Source organism: Xiphias gladius, chromosome 8 (genome assembly GCF_016859285.1).
Source record: "Xiphias gladius isolate SHS-SW01 ecotype Sanya breed wild chromosome 8, ASM1685928v1, whole genome shotgun sequence".
Lineage (NCBI taxonomy): Eukaryota > Metazoa > Chordata > Actinopteri > Istiophoriformes > Xiphiidae > Xiphias > Xiphias gladius.
This window is the reverse complement of record NC_053407.1, coordinates 29,552,569-29,573,356: the sequence shown is the minus strand read 5'-3', so window position 1 is coordinate 29,573,356 and position 20,788 is coordinate 29,552,569. Positions and strand designations below refer to the sequence as shown.

General features: G+C 44.6%; 1 protein-coding gene across 2 annotated transcripts in view; it reads left to right on the top strand.

Annotated features, from left to right (window-relative positions):
* The window catches only part of LOC120793379 (RNA-binding Raly-like protein), a 55,761-nt gene that overhangs the window by 32,975 nt on the left and 1,998 nt on the right, over positions 1-20,788 (top strand). For both annotated transcript variants that reach the window (XM_040133391.1, XM_040133390.1), the window contains exons 4-7: positions 11,563-11,750; positions 14,216-14,329; positions 17,491-17,642; positions 19,209-19,260. In XM_040133391.1, coding sequence (XP_039989325.1) covers positions 11,563-11,750; positions 14,216-14,329; positions 17,491-17,642; positions 19,209-19,247 — 493 coding nt within the window. In that variant the 3' untranslated portion in view covers positions 19,248-19,260. The remainder of the gene's footprint in view (positions 1-11,562; positions 11,751-14,215; positions 14,330-17,490; positions 17,643-19,208; positions 19,261-20,788) is intronic.

The following is a 20,788-nucleotide window of genomic DNA, read 5'->3' as shown; positions in this document are numbered from 1 at the left end:
AGTGAAAGCGGCGGTGAGTTGGTTCTAAATCGTCTCCTCTCTCTCAGCCTGTAATTCCTCCCCCATCGGCCGCTCTGAACTCAGGAGGACTCTCTGAGCTGCTCGGAGGCTGCGGATAAAACCGGAACACACACACACACACTGAGAGGCCACTACGGTCGGGTTCACTGAGCAGAGTCCTCCCGCCTCGGAGACGCTCGGCAGCTGGTGCGGGCTGGGAAAACAAGTGCGACCAGAACAAAAATACCACGGCGGATTGAACATCCTGCTAATCGCAGAATAAACATTCGTGGTCTGGCGTGTTCATATTTGCCAACATGGTCGCAAATGCACCCGTCACAGGTCGTGCGCCCTCCTTCACCCAGTGAGGGGCAGAACAGATCCCAGGTCGACCCCGCAACAAAATACGAATATTGGCAAACGCGGCGCTTGAGCTTAGCTGAGACTTAACGTGCCTCCCGTTTAGATTTTGGTTGTCATTCGTGCATTTCTCTGTCCGGTTTCTGACAACCAACCCGGGCTCCAGTTCCCAGCAACGATCAGCCTTGGAAGTTAAGATCGTTTCTACGAACGCTCCTAAATTCCCACGTGCGTTTCTCCGAGCGGGCGCACGTGCACGTCGTGAAGAGCTCCCTAATGTCGCCGGGAGATTTGTTTAACACTTGGAACCGTTCAGTGGGAAAATGAAGCTTAATGTGCAGTAAACAGGGAGCAGCTCTCAGCTTGCTGCCGCTGTCCCGTTTAATTCATGTTCCTGGGCGGAAGCCAGTCTGACAAAGCGCACGTTGAAGTCTAAGTCACGTGAACTAGGATTGATTTAGCTGCTGCTCGAGGCAGACGTTGGTCTTAAACTCATATTGAGCCTAAAATAAAGCAGCGGCAGTTCCCGAACATGCAGGTCACAAACTGTGAGCGTCTTCCTGCCATCGTTTCTGTTTAATACAGACGTGTGACGAACAACCTGCACACCACAAACAAGACGTGAGGAGAAAATACAAACCTGAAAATAACCATCAGGGAAGTGGCACCAGCCAGAGGAGGTGAATATATCACTGTAGGCGAGAAGGAGAGGAGGAGGATGGTGACAGAAACTGACAGATCAACTGTCAAATTCATCTCTATGTATGTGTTATTTCATTTGATTTCATTATTTTCTCATTTAAACACCACTCATTATACATCAAACGGGACTTAACAAAGAACATATGTGCTCATGATAATAGAATTAACTCAGAAATGAAGAGAAATTGAAGTCAAGCGTGGGTTTTGCTTCCTCCCACCAGTGGTCAGGAGTCTCCCGTTAATCTACGAACTTTTGGAAGAGCGTCCACAGTTACGATGCTTTCGGGAAACAACCTGTCTGTAAAACCGATTTTGCTATCATCTTAGCCTTGAGATGCTTTTGTGAAACGCAGTTGCATACTAACCAGAACGGAGAACTGTAATTACTATTTCTGCAGGTGAGCCGGTTCAAGGTTCGATTGGGAACCGGCTCCAGCCATGTCCCCGTCCGTCTGCAGCGAAAAAAAAAAAATCGCTCTGTGCTCGTGGCGAATGCGAAACGAAGCCATTCTGAAAAATCAGCAACCTCACCTGCTCACTTGACTTTCCCCAGATAAAGGTTAAAAAAAAAGAGAAAAGAGGCATAACTAAAATGCAAAGACTTCCCAACAACAGTGGGCTGGCGGCGGCCGAGTGACCCGCCACAGGCTCGAAACGCAGATCGCTGCGGGCAGCCGAGGACAGGCGGAGGAGGAGGAGGAGGAGGACTGTGTGGAAGCTGTGGAGTAAGAGACAGAAGATGAAAGAGAGGAGCAGAGGACAGAGAGAACAACAGACGAGTGCAGGGAGAGAGCGAAAGAGGCTGACAGCATGAAAAACGAGCGTGTTGGCATCCGGCAGTCGCTCAGATAAATGCTCCACTCGTTTTCCATCCTCACGCCCTCCCTCTCTCTGTTCACTCGTCTGCATCATCCTTTTTTGTCTCTTCCTCACACATTTCCTTACACATGCCCCCATTTCACGCCCCGGCAGTGAAGCCCGGATGATTCATTTGTGCAGCGCAGCTCTGGCCGTGGTTCAGTTACTGTAGGACCGAGAATCCGACGCTGTCCTCACCAGGGAAACAACAGCATCTGTCATCTGTCCAATCACTTAAAACAGCCTGTCTTAGCTTTACATAGCTCTTGTGGTTGTGCAAATGGTGACTGTTCTCGCTGACCGGCAGCGACGGAAGCAGCGTGAGACCTCAGAGAGAAACCCTCTGAGGGGTGAGGTCGGGGGTTGGAGGGTTGGGTGTACGAGGTGTCTGACTTTGACACGGCGAAGCTTGGTTTGCATCTCATCTCCTACTGGTCAATGTTGGATTTTTTTTAGTCACAGGAAACTTCTTTTCAAATTTCGTTTCATCCATGTCTATACATAGAAATACGGGTGATGTACGTTAGCGCCCGGGATGTTCCAGTGTGTCTTTTTCTTCGGTATGTGGAGGATGTGGAGCTCTAAATTTCCAGTAGTTGTCGTTGTGCAGTAGAGGTTATCAGTGGAAGTGAAACAGGACGCTGCGTTATCCTCCCGAAATATGAAGCTGTAGGCAACGCAAAGCTGCTGACTTATGAAATCAAGAGGTGTTTTTACTTCACCTACTGTGATGATTGTGTTGATGCTGCCTGGTTATTTTTACAGGAAACAAACCAAACTCCACCAACTCATATACATGTGTTGTATAATGACGGTAGCAGAAATCGAAACCACCTGGAGACGATAAAGGTTTTTAAATCAAAATGTTAAACGACTATTAACACTAACAGGCACTGAAACTGGTGTAACTTCAGCAAACTGCAGGAGTAGTATCCGCAGGCTAAAAGGCACCGAGTCTACTGTCTGACTCCGGCACCTGAATGGATCCGAGAGCCCTGAAGCCGCGTACGTGCTGCTACAAGTACAGGAAGCGTCGAGGGCGGCGAGTCTGTAGGAGAGCTGGCATCAACGGCCGAGCCGAGTTGAGTAAACGGGATGCGTACGGAATGTAGTACTGAACGTCTCAGCAGCGAGCACGAACGGCTACGGAAAGCCCCGGGGGGAAAACTCGAGTCGGTCGGCCACCCGCCGTACTGATTAAAGTGGAGCGTCGTCGCACAGTCCTCATATGAGTTTTAACCCCGATTTACGGCTGTGATGCTTTCATTTACATGGCCGACAGATAGTTTGGTGATATATGAAAGCCGTGTAGCCGGGAGAAGGTGAACGCTTTTGTCAGTGCTGGACGTAAGAGTGTGATTTCCCGGAGGCAGAACATACCTGTCTCGACTCGATTCGTATCGACCTCAGAAAAATACCAGCAGAAAGTTCAGATTGTCCATTTTTGACCCGCGCTAAAGCACTGGTCAAAGCATTTGAGGTTACAGAAAAAATCAAAGGAGGACTGCAAACCGCCAGTGATTGTTAGGGTTTTTCTTGCAGAACTCTAGTTTGCATCAAAACCTTTTCAGGATTCTTCATAAATCAATTGATCAATAAACCAATTACAAGGCTCAGGTAAATCCCAATAAACATAAGTTTGTAGTGAAGAGAGGCAGGATGTTTGAACAGACTATGGTGCTGAAATGAAGCCTATTAAAGTAACACGGGTAAATAATATAATTTGGCCTGTTTGACCAGAGCAGCTTTGTCAACCATTTAAGTCAACCATAGATCAATCAGGCCACTTTTTGCCAAGCGACCATTAACATAAGCTGCTTTAACTACAGAAACTATAACATCTGCTGTCATATACACTCCTGAAAAAACTATAAATCATTAGTATTCTGAAATGTCTTAAAGAAAATAACACAATGTAAACATACACACCTGTGCGCTCCAACAGCTGTGACTGTAAAATATGTTCAGGTAACAAATAAATGCTGCTTTCATTTAACAGTCCATTAGTAAAACACACACACAAAAAAAAACCTACCCTTTGGCTGAGGTCCACAGGACTCCAACGAGAGCCAGAGCGCTACCTCTTGAACTAACGGCACGGAAATATGCTTTTTCTTTGCCACCTTCGATGAACTCAGTGGAGGCTTTAGGGTTAAAAATCCTCCAGATGTTCACGCTTCACTTGTGATAATCCTGAGCTGTCCAACTCTTTTCAGAAGTCAGAAAGTCACTCCCTGTCAACACGATCAGATTAACGTAAATGCATAAAAATAATGAACCTCTGCAATTGAGAATCTTTTATTTACTTATTCGTTTTGTGCAGAGCTCCTCAGCGGTGTTTGTCCAAATGCAACCGAAAATTGACCCACTGAGCCAGTTTTTCGTGCACTGCATCCTCTGAAAAGCCTGCAGGAATTATTAGGAGTATTTTACGTTTGTTTGGGTTTTTTTTTTTTTGAATCACACAGCTTCAATTTGTGAATGTAACTGTTCAGCCTCTGTATGAAGTGAAACAGGATGTGAAGCCGTGGCGCCCGGCCGTGTCAACACTGCCATCCTGTAAATATTTATAGGCGTTTATCTGCTGGGCTGCGGATTATCAGCTTAGCGAGGTACAGTAGCCCCCGTCGACCAACACACTCATTCACACTCGTCCGTTATCCCAATGTGTTGAGACTGCAGGGACAAACACAGCAGGAGGTCTGAATATGTGTGTGTGTGTGTGCTGATCATACAAGCGCACAAATCAAAAAGTTGCTGATGGTATGTTAATCCTCCGCTGTGCTCCCGTACGTCGCTGTCACAGCGGTAAACAGTTGGTGTGACACTTACAGAGCAGCAGCGTTCACACGGTTTTCTTCAGAAAGAGACATAAAAAAACAAGAATCCCGAACCGTATAAGGTGGAGATAAAAATATCTCCATAGGGAGAAGTCACATCTCTGAGGCTCCATCAGACCTGCCGGCGGTAACAAAAATTCCCGTCTTCTTTGAATTAAGAGTTGTCAGAGTTTTTAGCTTTTCTTTTACTATCTCCACCACCATCTTTGCACTTATCCTTAGATTATTTTTAAATTTCTTTTTTGACAGTATAAGTTCATGGTTTAGGCAGGTCTCAGTAGGTTGCATCTTTAATTTTATTGACCCAGGAAAGGCTTGTTAAGATTAAATATCTCAGCAATAGACAACTACGTACACCGACCCGCCACGACATGACAACCAGTTACCGATTTTAACGTTTTGGCTGATCGGTGTCAAACAGATCAGTCAACAGTCAGTCATGAATATAATGGCATAATGGTGTCATGAAAAAGATCACATCCTAGAAACAGTCTAAAATGGCGTCTTAAAACCAACCTGGGAGCAGTCTAGAGCCATTCAAATAGGGACCAAGCTAGCGCTTAAAAGAGTCACTTAAAGAGACGAAACATCAGCAGCCACGAGAGAAACCATGTCACCGCAGCAACGACTTAAAGTCAGGAAGAGAGAGGGAGAGATGTAAAGAGTAAAACTGGGTTTATACCTCTGTGTTAAGGGGTTATGCCGTACCAGCGGTGGTCACGTGAGCAGGCGCCGAAGCTTCACCATAGCTAGAAGTGTAAGTTGCTACGTGGGGACAACGAGAACTGGGCAGGGCTGTGGGGGATTTCTCCTGCCGATGCCGGTGCAGATCGTTCAGAGTGAACACCACACGAAGCACGCCTGAACAAAGACTCCTCCTGCTCACTGCAAACCCCACTCCGGAGTAGTCCTCCATCCAGTAATTACACAAGGCCGGATCTTCTCGCCGTCTGCTGCGGGGAACGGGATTAAAGCTCGATATGGCCACGTCACGTACGACACACGCGTCTCCCGCTGCGGCGCTGATGGGTGCTGAGGTTTTGTATGTAAAATCTTAATCTGAAAACTAAGGCAGATAAATGTGGCCTTTGAAATGTGACGGAGTGGAGCTACAAACAATGGAAGTAAAGTAAAGTAAATGTACTTTGAGAGTTGTGTGTATTTGAATTCTGTACAAATGCGAACTGAGCCCACATTTTCTGACCAGCAGTCTGGTTTTACTAGGCTGCGAGTCCAGATTTAATAAACCCGGGCACACGGCGGACTCCCCAACCCACAGAGAGGCACGTTTACACTTTCATTTCAGGTGTAAACGTGAAATTCCCCCTTAACATGATCACGTGTTTCGCGGCCCCCTCGTTATTATTACCCCAGGCCTTTGAAGTGTAAATGTATTTTTCCATGCCACTAAAGCATCTTTTGAAACGAACTGAGTGGGTGCGTGCAGGTGTGTGTTTACGCATGTTCAGTTGTGCGCGTGTGTGCGTGTGAGACGGCGAAGATGAAGTGTATTCGTGTTTCCCCTGCAGTCAATCCTCCTCCAGCCGTAGATGGCTGCTGTGATAGACAGCAGAGGTTGACAGGGAGCGGAAAGGCTGCTCGTCGTCCTCCTCCTCGCATCCTCTATCGCTCTCTGCATCAAATTGGAGCTGTCAGTCAGCTCTTACCCGCAGCACGACGCACTCTATCAGGCAGCAACGACCGCGGGAGAAAAAACACGGCGTCGGCGTCGGCGAGCAGCAACGCGCCACCGAAGCCCTGTTAGAAAAAGGGAGAGGATGCGGGAAACAACACAAATGAGGCTACGTGGGATTAACTGATGAAAGGAAAATCAGTGCCTGTTATCCCTTTTTATAAGATAAATTGCTCTGTCCTTGAGAAAGTTTCCGCTCACCTCCAGCAGGTAACTCGAAGGGAACAGCTGCTGCTGGTTTAAGACCAAATTCACTTTCAGTTGACTTTCAACTGCAGCTCCATAATAGCAGCAGAGCTTTCATTCTCAATTAATTTCTTCATGGATCATTTTAGTACGTTTATAAAAGTTAAGGGGTACTTTTTCTAGGTTAGCAGGTACGTGGACGAAGCAGAGAGAGGTTTTTAAGGTTTAAGCATGCGCCGATCAACCCATGGGCGCCCGAAGCTCGGCGCCGCGCTGGCTGGCCCGTACGGTCCCATCACCCGGAAGAGCTACCGCAGCACGAACCGCTGACAGCCTCGATAGAACAACCTTCACGTGAAGCTTCCAGATCACAGAGTGCATCCAGGATCGCTGCGTAGCCGCCGACCGGTCAGAGTCCCCGTGCTGACCCCCGTCCACTGCCCGCGATGGGCCCGCGAGCGTCGGAACTGGTTCGTAGAGCAATGGGGGAAGGTGGCCTGGTCTGATGAAGCGCGTTTTCGTTTACATCATGTGGACGGCTGGGTGAGCCGTTGACCTGGGGAAGAAATGCCACCCGGATGCACTATGGGAAGAAGGCAGGCTGGCGGAGGCAGTGCGATGCTCGGGTTGGGTTCTGCCGGGAAACCTTGGGTTCTGGCGTTCAGGCTTTTCTTGTCTGTAAATCTCAAACCAACAGTTGGTCGGTCCAACACTTCCTGACTTCCCTCCTCTGTCTGCGGCTCTCAGCTCCGAAGCCCATTGGCTCCTACTGTAGACATAAATCTTTCTAAACAAACACCTCACAAGTATATAGTTTCGTTCTTTAAAAAGTCTCGGTAATTTTCTAAAACAGCTGCTCACTGCGGTTGTTACCAAACAAACAGGAGGAAACAGCGACTTTATCGGGGACTGTTTTCAACGGGGGATTCATCCAGACTTGGTGCTGTAGTGAGTAATTGTGGCAGCAGGGCGGTGTGTGTGTGTGTGTGTGTGTGTGTGTGTGTGTGTGTGTGTGTGTGTGTGTGTGTGTGTGTGTGTGTGTGTGTGTGGGACTGAGTCTAAATAAACTGCAGTGTGTGTGTGTTCATGGTGATGAAGGTAGATGTCACCCAGAGCAACAGTGTGACTCACTGATGTGTTTTAACAGTTTCTGGAATCAGTAGAGCTCCGGGGCTCAGAGCAATAAGACGTGTCAGGCTCTGATACACACACAGTAGTTAGTTAGTGGGAGGCCTTCGGTGTTGGTTTTGCTCCGCACGCGTTCAAAATGCATCGATACCAGATGATTACCTCCACAAAGGGGGTTATGTTTTCACCCGCGTCTGTCGCTTTATTTGTCAGCGGGATCACACAAAAAGCACTGAACCGATTTGCACTGGACTTGGCGGAGGGATGGGCCACGGGCCGGGGAAGAACCCGTCACATTTTGGGCCGCATCCGGGTCGTTTACTTTCCTCGTGAAATCTGCTGTTTGTTCCTCGACATTGGCCCTGGCGGAGGTTTTCTGGCTCTTTACGTACCCGATCCTGTTGACTCGCTAGCAGTGGCGGAAGCCGCACTCTGATCTTTTACTTGAGCAAACGCTGCAGTACCACAGCGTAGAAATACTCAACTACAAGAAAAAGTCACGCATTCAACATTTGACTTGAGTAAAAAGTCCAAAAACATTGATGCTGGTTAAGGCGGAGCTAATTTTATATTCTGCCAGGTAGCTCCTAACTAAATCGTTGATAATAATTTGTTTTAATAACATGAATCTGCAAAGTAACTAAAGCTTTAAAATAACAGCGGTGGAGTAAAAAGTACGATATTCCTCCCTGAAGTGTGGTGGAGTATAAGTCTAAATGAATAGAAAATGGAGACGCTCACTAAAGTACCAGTACCTCAAAATTAGACTTTAAAAGTATAGCATTTGACTAAAAATATAATAAATATACTTTACACCATTGCTTGCTAATACATAAAAAAACATTTTCAAAAGGTTTTGCCTTTGTATTTAAGTCTGATTCATATTTTTTCAGATTTAGATCATAAAGTCTGTGTTAGTTACACTGAACCAAATGAACAACTTTAAATGAGAAAATCGATCGCTGTTGATTTTTTTTATATCCATCATCTCAGACTTGGTGTTACTTGGCACTCGCATGAAAAACATAGCCGCGGTGTCATCATTCTCTACCGTTAATTTTCTCTCTTCATAGCGCTTAAAACATACAGCTGCACGTCCGCGCCTCTCTGCTGAGGCTAGCCGAGAGGCATTCTGGGAAACGTAGGAGATGCAGTCGAAGCAGGTAGATGGAAAGTGGGTTTAATAGAACGCCTTCAGCTCTAACAACTATCACGCTGCTGCGTCGTCTTCCTCCAGCTAAAGGTTGAACGTGCCAATCAAACTAATGGGGGTGGAAGTTTAAAATGAAAATAAATAGCTGCGGCACGAACGTGACCCAATTACAGTCGACCCAGAGGCCTGAATACTAAAGAGCGGCGTGAGCAGACAGGTCATCATTCATCCTACGGTCCCTCTCTCTCATTCATCTTCCGACAAGCAGGCATCTCTCCTGACACACACCTGATACCCGCCGACAATGTGCGGGGGGGTGTTTGATAATTCATTACGTTATGGGTACACCCAACCGTTCGGTACCACGGGGGCTGAACTAACAGCTTCTTCTTCTACGTAATTAACTTTTTTTTACAATACATTTTTGATCCTGTGATTTTCATTGGTTCGCTCTGAGCATTCAACGCCCGGCTGCAAACCAAATTTCCTGGTGGATAATAACAAGTATTTACAGGACTTTTGATGTCATCAGATGTGACCAAATTTAAGATGTGAAGGAAGTTCTTGTCAACTCACATCAAACTGGGGGTATTTTAAAGGACGGAGGGTGTTGTGTGCTGTGCAGATCGAAAAGCCCCCTTGAAGCAAATTTTGTGGTATTGGGCCAAAAAACTTCACATGGTCACTGTTGGGACTCGTCTCCCATTTAAAGACAAAAATTCAGTTCCTAGAAGGTTGACAGTTTTTTAGGGTTAGGGATAAGTCTGGCAATATTTTATAAATCCTACGTGCAGAGCCAAACCAACCAATGTACCCTACTAACAAGTCCTGTCTGAATCCAGAGACGGGTAAATCTTATTCCTCTGGGCGGTAGACGTGGCTGGATTAACCTCCTATGGGGCCCAAGGGCAGAAGTTTGTTGTCGACCACCACTATACATGACAGTTTCATTATTTCAAACCAAACCAAACCAACCAGGAACCGACCAGTACTCTGGAACCACAATGATCAGTTGATTAATCTATTAGTCAAATAACAAAAAGATCAGTATCGACAATTTTGACAATTGATTCATTGTTGAAGTCAAAAAAGGATAAAATTCACAGGTACCAGCTTTCGAATTTTAATATTTTGCTGGTTTTCTATGATAGTAAACTCAGTATTTTTGGGTTTTCTTGGACTGTTGGTCAGACAACATTAGGGAGTATCGACGGGCATTTTTCACTCTTTTCTGAAATTTTACAGGCTGAACAGTCAGTCAGCTATTACAGAAAATAATTGTCACATGTATTGATCATGAAAATGATTGTTGGTTGCAGTATCACAGTTTTAGGGGTTGAATAATACGACCTTGCCCAAAGTTTTCTGTCTGTTAATTGCTTGACACACGGAAAAAAAATGGGAACAATTTGCTAAAACACAACTTTGACCACAATATAAGCTAAAAAAATGAAGCTCTTAAAACCAGATTTTGACACAGCGTCCCTCTGCAAGACCCGGGGCCACAAGATGGAGGATGGAAGACCCGTTGTAGTTGATATTGTACTTCAGTGGTGCATTTGATTAAAGTTGTGATTAATCCAGTAACGTAGACCTATTTGATGTGTAGTCAACCTGGGGCTTTTGGGGCCTATGTGCAGCTGCCTGCTTTGTAATCCAGCCTTGACCATTGAGCTCCATTGTCTCCAAAAAAACACATCAGTGAGTCACACTGTTGCACTGGGTGACATGTTCCTTCATCACCATGAACACACACACACTGTAGTTTATTTTGACTCCCACACACACACACACACACACACACACACCTTCCTGCTGCCCCAAATACTCACTACAGCACTAAATGTGGATTAATTCGCCACTGAAAATAGTCCCCAACAAATTCACTGTCTCCTCCTGTTTGTTTGATAACAACTACAGTGAGCGGCTGTTTTAGAAAATTACCCAGCCTTTTTTTAAACATTAAACTATATATTTGTATATATTTGTGACGTCTACAGTAGGAACCAATGGGCCTCGGAGCTGAGAGCTGCAGGCGGGGTCGGAATGTCTGAAATTGTGGAGAGACGGACTAACACACTGTCAGTTGTAGTCTTTTTTGGGGAGTTGTTGAGAATAAGAAAAGTATCACCAGACTTGTTCTTTAAGAAGAAATAAATATCACACTGGATCCAGAGTTGACACTGGATTTTGGTCATCCAACCCTAAAAGAAAAAAAAAGTAAGAGAAAAAAGTGAGTCATTCAGGCAACAACATTTATTTTATGCATTCAACATTCAAAAGTAAAGAAAATGTCAGTTTTAATGATCATTGTAGTTCTGAGAAGCAAAAGTACTTTTTTAAAAATTTCTTCATCAATTGATTCATTTTAAAACGTTGATTTCATTTCTTTATATAAATAACTTCACAGACTCAACCACCAACTGAACATGTACAGATCTGTCATGTGTCATGTACAGATTCAATCTGTACATGACATAAATTACAATGCACTTCATTACAGAAATAAAACGGTCCGGACACAAACAAGCAGCATGTTGCTGCAGAAACATGGCAGACCCTGGGACAGTGGTGCATTATGGGGCTTTGTCTGCACTGTGTGCGTGTGTGTGTTTAAGACTTGTATCCGTGTATTTTTGCAGGGTTTTTGACTACCAGCGTGTCCCCTCCTCGGTCCTGGCGGATCCCAGCCCCGTCAAACGGGCCCGTCCGTCGTCCTCCTCCTCCTCCTCTTCCTCCTCCACGGCGGCTCTGAGGATGAAGAGCAGCAGAGCGTCCAGCAGGAGCAACAACACACACGCCCCCTCCTCCAGCAGCAGCGCCGCCAAATGTAAGAACATCCACGTTTGTGTCCCTGCAGTCCGGAAACCCCGACCAACCCTAACACTCTCTGGCATTAGGACACACATCGGTGCTGGAAACTAACTGACTACATTTACTCTAAACACAATTTTTCAGTACTTGTGTTTTACTTGAGTAATTCCCTTCTATGATACTTCAGATTTTTACTCCGCTAAATGTTGAAGACAAATATTGTACTTTTTACTCAGCTGTTTCACTCAGGCCGCAGACGGCCCGTCAATGCGCAATTCTGCCTCCTTAAAATTACATGCAGAACAAACTAACCTGCATCAGAAAATACGGTTTGTCGATGCCAAAATGCTCAGTGGAGCCACAGGGAACGTGGCTCCACTGAAAGTTGAATCACATACTGTTCTCCAAGACAAACAGGGCAAAGCAAACACACCTGAAAATTCAAGAGGTTTCCGTCCACTTCTTTTCTGTCATCTCCAAAATTCCAGCAGACAAAATTGTGGTATAACTAGTGAGCTTTGTCAAATAAGGACTCTCATTCCCTCCAGTGTTCCTCCTCTTCTTGAAAACTCCAGCAGCGCCAGTGCCTCTCCACAAGCGCCACCGTGTTTTTCTCGAGAGCCGTGTAACTTTTAACTTGTGCTTGTGTCAACCCAAGCGAGTGCATCTATTGAATGTTGATCAGTCATCTTTTTTTTTTTTTTGTCAGAACACTCAAGACAAGAAAACACACAGTGCAACATCTGAGTCCGACTCTTGCAGCTACAACCATCCGCAATGACGGGAAAATTGCAGGATATAGGCTGAAATTTAGCCCCTAAACAAACACCCCTTGTTTGTGCATGAGCCAGAAAATCACTTACTCAAAATGAGCCCAAAGAGCTTGTGCGGTTTTATCTGTCCACTGAGATCCACATGGTCATTGAACCAAATGAATGCATAAAAAAATCATTACAACTGGGGTTACGCCTGCGACTCTGCAAAGTGTAAAGGACGAAAAGAAATATTATAACTGCAAGTGCATCCCGGTGGCAGAAGCAGGTCAGGCAGCTGCGTGGGTTTGAATGTTAAAAAGCTTTTAACTGAAGAGGGCTGACACACCAACACCCCGCTGACGGCAGAGGTTGATACACAGGTGTGTTAACACATCAACCCTGTCCAAAGGCTTTTAGATTTCAAACCCACATGAGAGACTCGGCCCGCATGTTCTCATTTGTACACATTTGCGGCCGTCATATATATTTATATATAAATTTTTTGAAATCTTTAAATCTGCAACTGACATGAGCCCATTTGGAAAACCTGGAGCACTCCGAAGATGTTTCCCTCCTAAAACCCTGTTCGTGTTATCTCCTGCCTATATGATGGCTCATCTCGGTGGTAGGGCCCCAGGGTGCCGGAGAGAAGGCGGGTGGGGGGGGGCGCCAGATGGTCTCTTCATTAAAAGCTTCTGTACCGCAGGGCTCTCCTCCTTGCTATAACCCAGCCGAGCCTATCAGCACTCACAATTAGACTGAGTTAATAGTGCATGGCAAATAAGAATTGTTTATACTAGTTTATTACAAGCCTTAATAGTTTTTACTGCGCCCCATCACAAGGAAATTAGATTGCCTTTGCAAGCTTCCGAGGTCGAAAAGCTTTCAGTGTTGAAGTAGTTTTCAGGGTCGTTTGGTGAGCTGTTTGCAGCACTCTTGGTCCATTACAGAGCACGGCGAGGGCGAGGGCTCCTGCGGTGGAGGGAGGTGGGAGTGCAGCGCCGAGAGTAACTGATGGTGCAGGGCTACAGGCCTGATGACTGCAGGGGTCACTGGATGACATTTGCATCTGCATACAGCTGTAAAACCAGACTCTGGTTACTGATTTTCATACTGATTTTCAAGTGTGTTTTAGTCGACTCCTGAGGGGAAACCCCTCCTAAAACATATCAACGCTTTAAAAAAAATCAGCTGTGATTGATCTCGCGTGTTCCATCTTGTTTTTGGGTATATTGGCCCTGTTCCCATGGATAACTAGAAAATAGAGACAATACACTGCATGTCAAGTAACGTATGTGGACACCGTCATGTGTGATTGTTGGACATCTCATCTCTTGCGGGGGAAGGCCTTCCACCAGATGTTGAAGCTGCTGTAGGTATTTGCTCCCATTCAGCTTCATTAGAGCATCATTAGAGGTCCAACGCTCTCGGGCCGTGTTCCGGTTCATCCCAGAGGTGCTGGGTGGGGTTGAGGTCAGGCCTCTGTGCAGGCCAGTTAACTTCTTCCACACCAAACTGGGGAAACCATTTCTTTATGCGCATGGCTTTGTCATGTTGAACCAGGAAATGGACGAACTACCGATGTAAAGTGGAAGGTTACTGTTGTCTAAAATATCACTGCAGTTGCCTGCATTGGAAAGAAGGGGCCCAAGCTTACATTCTATATCATCTGTGCTCTTTCACCAAGTACACAAATCTCTCACCCCCTATCTCTGTCTCTCTGCAGTGAAGATGGCGGAGCTCCTTGCCATAAAGAGGGAGCTGACAGTGATCAAGGTTCAGATCGACGGCCTGTTGGACTGTGTAGACAAGATGGACAGACAGAGGAAGGACTGCTCAGGTACTGACTGAAAGTGGTGGATACTGTTTATCTTCTGTGTGCCGCCTTAACGTTGCTTGCACTGGAACTTGTTCTGTCTCGTAAAATGTCGCTGGTCTTTTCAGGACAGATCTTAGGGCATACTATCGACAAAAAGTGTGTTTCAGATGTCCATATAAACTTGAGTTGAAGTATCAAAGGTTACAGAACAAAGACATGTTAGGTGAGTATGTATGTTTGCCTGTAGTCTGCTACCTACATTAGTTTAGCGTACTGTGTGTATAGGTGGTATCTCTCCAGTTGGGAGTATTTAAAAATTTTAGGTGCCATCTATAGTACGGATTTGAACAGGGTAATGTTAAACAGTTATATCTTACATTATTCCTTATAACACTGTACTATAATATTCTTGCTAACTAGCTTTAACCTGCAATGAAAGAACAATGCATCTCCTTTATTTCTATAACTTCTACATGGATCGTCAACTGGTGAGGATGTTGACTTTTGGCCTGCGACCTGTTAGCTTTAGCTCTAGCCTCATTCTTTTTTTTTTTGCATCTTTAAGTGCAACACAAATAGCCCACATAGCGTCAATTGAACTGTGACCAGTTTTCGACTGTAGCACACACCAGACACATCACACAAACAGAAGTCGTGGTACAGTAGCCACGAAGGGACAGTTCAGGGAGCACATGGATCAAACTGCGCTTTTTTTTTTGGAGAAGTCATGTGACTCAGTGCTGGGAAACGGGACAGTGACGTATCCCAGCCCATAATGACGCACATCAGGACGCCAGCAGCATCTTTCCCTGCCACTGTATGGCGCTAAGCTAGCATGATGCCATAATGTGTATGTTTAAGACCATTTTGTGGGGTTCACATTTTCAAAAATGAGTCAGACGGAAATATTAAAATTCCTCCGGAGACCGTTTTAAAACCGACTCGCGAAAGTAACATTAGCTGGCTATCTATAGCCGATAAAACCATCCTAGCCACAGCCGGTAAAATTGATGGTTGGCAAATAAAACTGAGAGGCTTCTTTTGTTTTGACTTCCGTCAGGAATCAAGAACCTATTGTTTCAAAAATTCCTAAGAATTTCATGTGGTAAGTCAGTCACCATAACAATTGTAAAGTGCACGGTGCAGGAATAGAAAGTTTGACGAGAGCAGCAACAGTAAGTAACTGGGGTTTAGCAAAGGTCGTGTTTGGTGGAACATAGGACCGGGCCATAGGCACTGTAACGGGAATATAACCCAGGTTTCTCTACTGGGCAGGAACTTTTCCAACCAGGTGCCCAGAGTTGCCTAGCTAACCTACTACTCCTGCTTTGTCTATGAACATTGCGGATGTAAATGAAAAAATGTAGCTGTTGCTTAGGGTCGGTCTGAGTATGAAAAGGCCTGTCAATCAATTTGAGAATGATAGCATGGTACAGATTTCACTGACAACAGCTGTTGTTTACATTTGATTCATAAATTGTCCTTTTACATGGCACAATTTGTGTTCTTGATGGGCGTAGAGCAGTGATTCACGACTCCTTTTTTTTTTTTTTTTGTTTGTTTGGTGAAATGTCATGTCACACCACAGGCTTTTTTAAGAAACATGTAATCTGTCAATATGAATCATGTCCATCACAGCAGAGGTGGTCGACACAGACTGAGATCCCAGTTTTATTAAAAGAACAGCATCAGCCTCAGACATCAGTCTGATCCAGGTTTAATCCACCAGGAGAACGACTCAACTTTAAATTGAAGTTTATAATTGCAAATGATCTGTGGGGGAGTCGCAATGTGGCATTTGGTGATGCAGACTGAGTCGGTGTGTTTACCATCAGATGTGATCCGCTATCATGCTGCATCTGTGACTAATGGTTCAATGACAAAACTGCCACCAGTGGAGCGTAGATTATGACAGCGAGGTAAACAGCGATAAACACCGGCCTCATAACCTTTCATAAGCTCCCCTTCAGCGCTCAGGCGTTATCTTGTCGTCGACCAACTCTGTGTGTGTGTGTGTGTGTGTGTGTGTGTGTGTGTTGGTTTTATTTCTCTTGGTTTGTCCTCACAAGCATAAAAAGATGAGGGAATTATCCAACCTATCCTGTTTAACGGTTATCACTTTAGATAAATTCAAATTTTTTCCTGAAACCAAAATTAGAAATCTGCTGTTTAGTGGCAAGCTGCAGTCCCTAATAAAGACGTATGCATGAAAGCCGAAAACCCATCACTTCAACAGGTGGATGAACCCTGCAGTGTCACAGAATGCTTTTCTGAAACCCAGTAGGTATTGATTTGGTGATTTGGAGACCAAAAGACTTGATGACTTGACGATGTCTAAGATGCATGTAACCACTGCTCCAACAGTATTTAAACAGCTATATTTCATTGTGAATCAATCCCCTGTAAAGTGATCGGAAAAATTTGGCCACAGGTTTGTAGTCTTATGTCTAAACATATCATATCAAAACAGCCACCTATGTTATTTTTATTTAAACCTACACCTACACATGACTGACTACGCCATCGTACTGACGTCATCTGTGACCATGTAACTGTAACTATGGATGAAAAGAAAGTCGGTGTTTTTTACGGGGTATTTTTCCCTGGAGGATACACGGTTACCCTTGTAAAACCCTATGCCACCGGGATATCCCAAAAACTTAAACTTAAAAAAACTTAACAAAAACTGTTAAGGTGAGCAGAAAACAAAATATGAATTGAGGATTAATACAGATAACATTAAACAAAGTTCCAGGTGAGCCATGATAGATGAGATCGGCTCCTCAGGTGAACAATCGGGTGAAATAACACACGATGGGTCTGCCGGGCGTTGAGCACTTAAGAGACATTTTATTTTTTTAATGGCGTTTTATGATTAAGTGACTTTTATTCATGTCCAAACACTACAAAGTTTGACAGAACCTCCATAGATGGTTATTATCGTCCTTAATGATACTGATTAAAAATAACATAAGTATCATTAATAACATGAATATTAAATATTCTTTTATCAATCATTTTGAGAAACGTATTCCTTCCCTGAAATGTTATCATGTTATGCCATGTCACTTTTATGTACAGTACATCTATGTGCTTCTTTTTTAATGGCATAATGCTGCTACTGTGTGTGTGTGTGTGTGTGTGTGTGTGTGTGTGTGTGTGTGTGTGTGTGTGTGTGTCAGAGTGTCCTCAGAGCAGGGAGCCCAGTGTGTCGGGCTCTCCTCACAGAGGTTCAGTCAGCAGTCTGGAGAGAGAAAGTCCTGAACCAGGAGAGGCCAGTGAGGACGAGCCTCTGCACTACCAGCACTACTACCCCCACAGCTACCCCCACAGGGTAAATATCAACCACAGCTACCCCCACAGGGTCAATATCAACCACAGCTACCCCCACAGGGTAAATATATACTTTTAATACCCCCACAGGATACCATTACTACACCAACAGCTACTGCCACAGAGTATGTATCCTGTACATCATTACATAAATATTTACCCGAATACCCCCACAGTTATCCCCACATGGTAAATATCTAAATCTACTACCCCCCGAGCTACCCCCCACAGGGTAAGTACATACCACTACTACCCCCACAGGGCAAATATATACTACTTCTACCCCCACAGGGTAAAGATTTATCCCCAATACCGCGACGACTACCCCACAGGATACCTAACTATCTCTACTTAAACTATCTACACGGACTTCCCAGCAGCTACCCCCGACAACGCCCACACCCCCACAGGGTAAAAGACTACCCCAATAACTGCCCCCTTTGCGGTCAGCTCCGCTATAGAAGGTAATGTAATCCTGCCCTCGAGCGGGTGGTCAACTATTAACCTCTGTCGGCTCAACAGAAGGATGCATGGATCATGTGTGATGCTTTTACTGCAGGCCAGAACTGGGGCCGGAGCATTATCAATTAATCTGCCGATTATTTTCTCAATGAATCGATTGGTCACAACATGGAATGTCAGAAAAAAAGGGGGGGGGGGAAAGCCTGTCACAACTTTCCAGTGTCGTCCAATGCGTTTGCTTTAACTGACCAACAGTCCCGAACCTCATTTCAATGATGTACAATGTGACACAATGACGGACTGACCTTGCTGAACTGGTAGTTCAGACTTGGAAATGACTGAGACAGCTTTTTGGAAAAGACAAGGGACAAGGGAGTATTACTGTGGCTGATGTTAAAGCAAAACTGGGGGAGACACTATTCATCTGCCCCGGTCCATCCCTTCACCTGTCGTTACAGTAATGGCGTGTCTCATCGCTCCGCACTGCACAGAATGTCCCCGAGACAATTTGCATAATCTGTGGTGGAGGACGTGTTTACCGTTGCCTCGCAGGTCGTTTTATTCAGCACCTCGCCGGTGCGGAGCAGATCAGCCGAGCGGAGGAACGGTGCTTTCAGTGTTTCTGTTTCTTTACAGGGAAACATAATGATATAGAATTAGCCTGCAGGCTTCCTACCTGCCTGACAGAGCGAAGCTGCCTCATTAATCTGAGCGGAGGCAGAGAACAGACCGGCCCTTAATCTGCTGCATTGTTCCTCTGACAGGAAGAAACTCAGTGTGTGTGAATAAGAGAGCGTGTTAGTAATTACCATTTGTCTGTCTGTGTGTGTGTGTGCAACGAAGTGTGTTAGCATGAACAGGAAATAAGCATTTTTGTGGAGTGTGGGGATAAACGACTTGAACATATAAGGGTGGGTGTGCAGTAATGTCAGTGTTACATCCAGTGGAATGAGGCCGCAGTGATGATGATGATGATGATGATGATGACGATGATGATGATGATGATGATGACGATGATGAGGGAGGCCGTATTAATGAAAGCTAACTGCGGTGTGTTTTAACTGACCCAGTGCCTCGTTAAGAGCTTCTTCCTCTGTGTTTCCAGATAAAGCAGCATCAGTCTGATCTGGAGGACAACCTGTGATGCTGCAGCTCAGGTAGGAACACTCCACCCGAGACACTTTCGAGAACCAGAGCGGCGGTTTTAGACGTTTTAACCCGTTAAACGATGAAGCTGGTGTTATATTCTATATTTTTCTCATTGTCAACAAATGCAGTTAAAAGACAAAAACCAAACAACTGTTAGCCCCTCTCTCACTTCCTGAATTCCTTACTCTGTCTGTGGCTTTCAGCTCCATGCTCACTTGCCTCTTACTGAAGACTTAAATCTTTAAAAACGGCTCACGAAGTACAGTAGTGTTATTTTCGCCACACCACCCTCTATGGATGGCAATGTTGGATGGTCAGCTGGTCCACCACTTTTGTCCGGGCTGAAATATCTCAACTCTTGGATGAAATTTTATACAGACATTCATTGTGCCCAGAGAATGAATCCTGAAGACTCTGGCAATCCCCTGACCTTTCTTCTAGTGCAACCAGCAGGTCACATTTTTCACTTATTCAGTGAAATATCTAAACATCTACGACATGGATGGCACAGAATTTGGTTCAGACATTCATGTTCCCTTCAGGATGAACTGTAATAACTTTGATGATCCTCTGACTTTTCATCGAACGCCATCATCAGGTCAAAATCTCAATTTGTCCAGTACTTTGGTTTATTACTAACTAGCTGCATAACAGCTTAACCTTGTGTTTAGAGCTAATTACAAAATGTTAGCTAACATGCTAAGCTAATATGTTGAACGTGGTAAACATTACCTTCTAAATGTCATCATACATTTTTATTCTGAGCATGGTAGCATGCAGAAGTTAGCATTTAGCTCAAAACAACCCTAAGCCTAAGTACGACTTCACAGAGCCTGGCTTAGTCTTGATTCAAAAACATTCCTCACAAAAAACAACTTGGCATTGTAGTATAGTTTTTTTTAGCCTTTTATGGGATTTGTTGACAATGTTTCACAAATAAATAACTTTCTTGAAATAGTATTCACCTCACTGTGAGCAGTTGCTTTGCATTGCCATTTGATGCCGCTGAGAGCTGAGACCATGTTTTCCTCAGGGGTGTATATAAGGAAGCTTGGACATTTGAAATTTTTTGGCGACACTCAAATGTCAGATGTCATAGTGTCCTTAAATGCACCAAAAATTAATTTTCAAAACAGTCCTTGATAGCAACTGTATAAGTAGGGGAGTGTAACAAAAAAAAAAGAAATAATGATAAAAAAATGAACTATCTGCAGCGTGTTTCCGGGTCTCTTAGAGCTGTTCTTCATAGAGTGGTGAAATGAACTGAAACCAATAGCTGCTTGGATGTAGAAAGGTGATGGTAGTCTTTGGAAAACAGTCAATAGTAATGTAAAGTACTGTTTACACAATTTGAACTTAAGTAGATCTAATTATTGGCCATTTGTCCATTAAGCATCCAACGCTACATTGACGACAGATCCACTTTCCCATTGAGCTTTCTCTTTAATTACTTCCTAATAAACTCAGAAAAACTTCAGATCTTTTTGGTTGGACTTATTTGGTTGATTGATTTTTAACCATAAACCTAGATAGGAA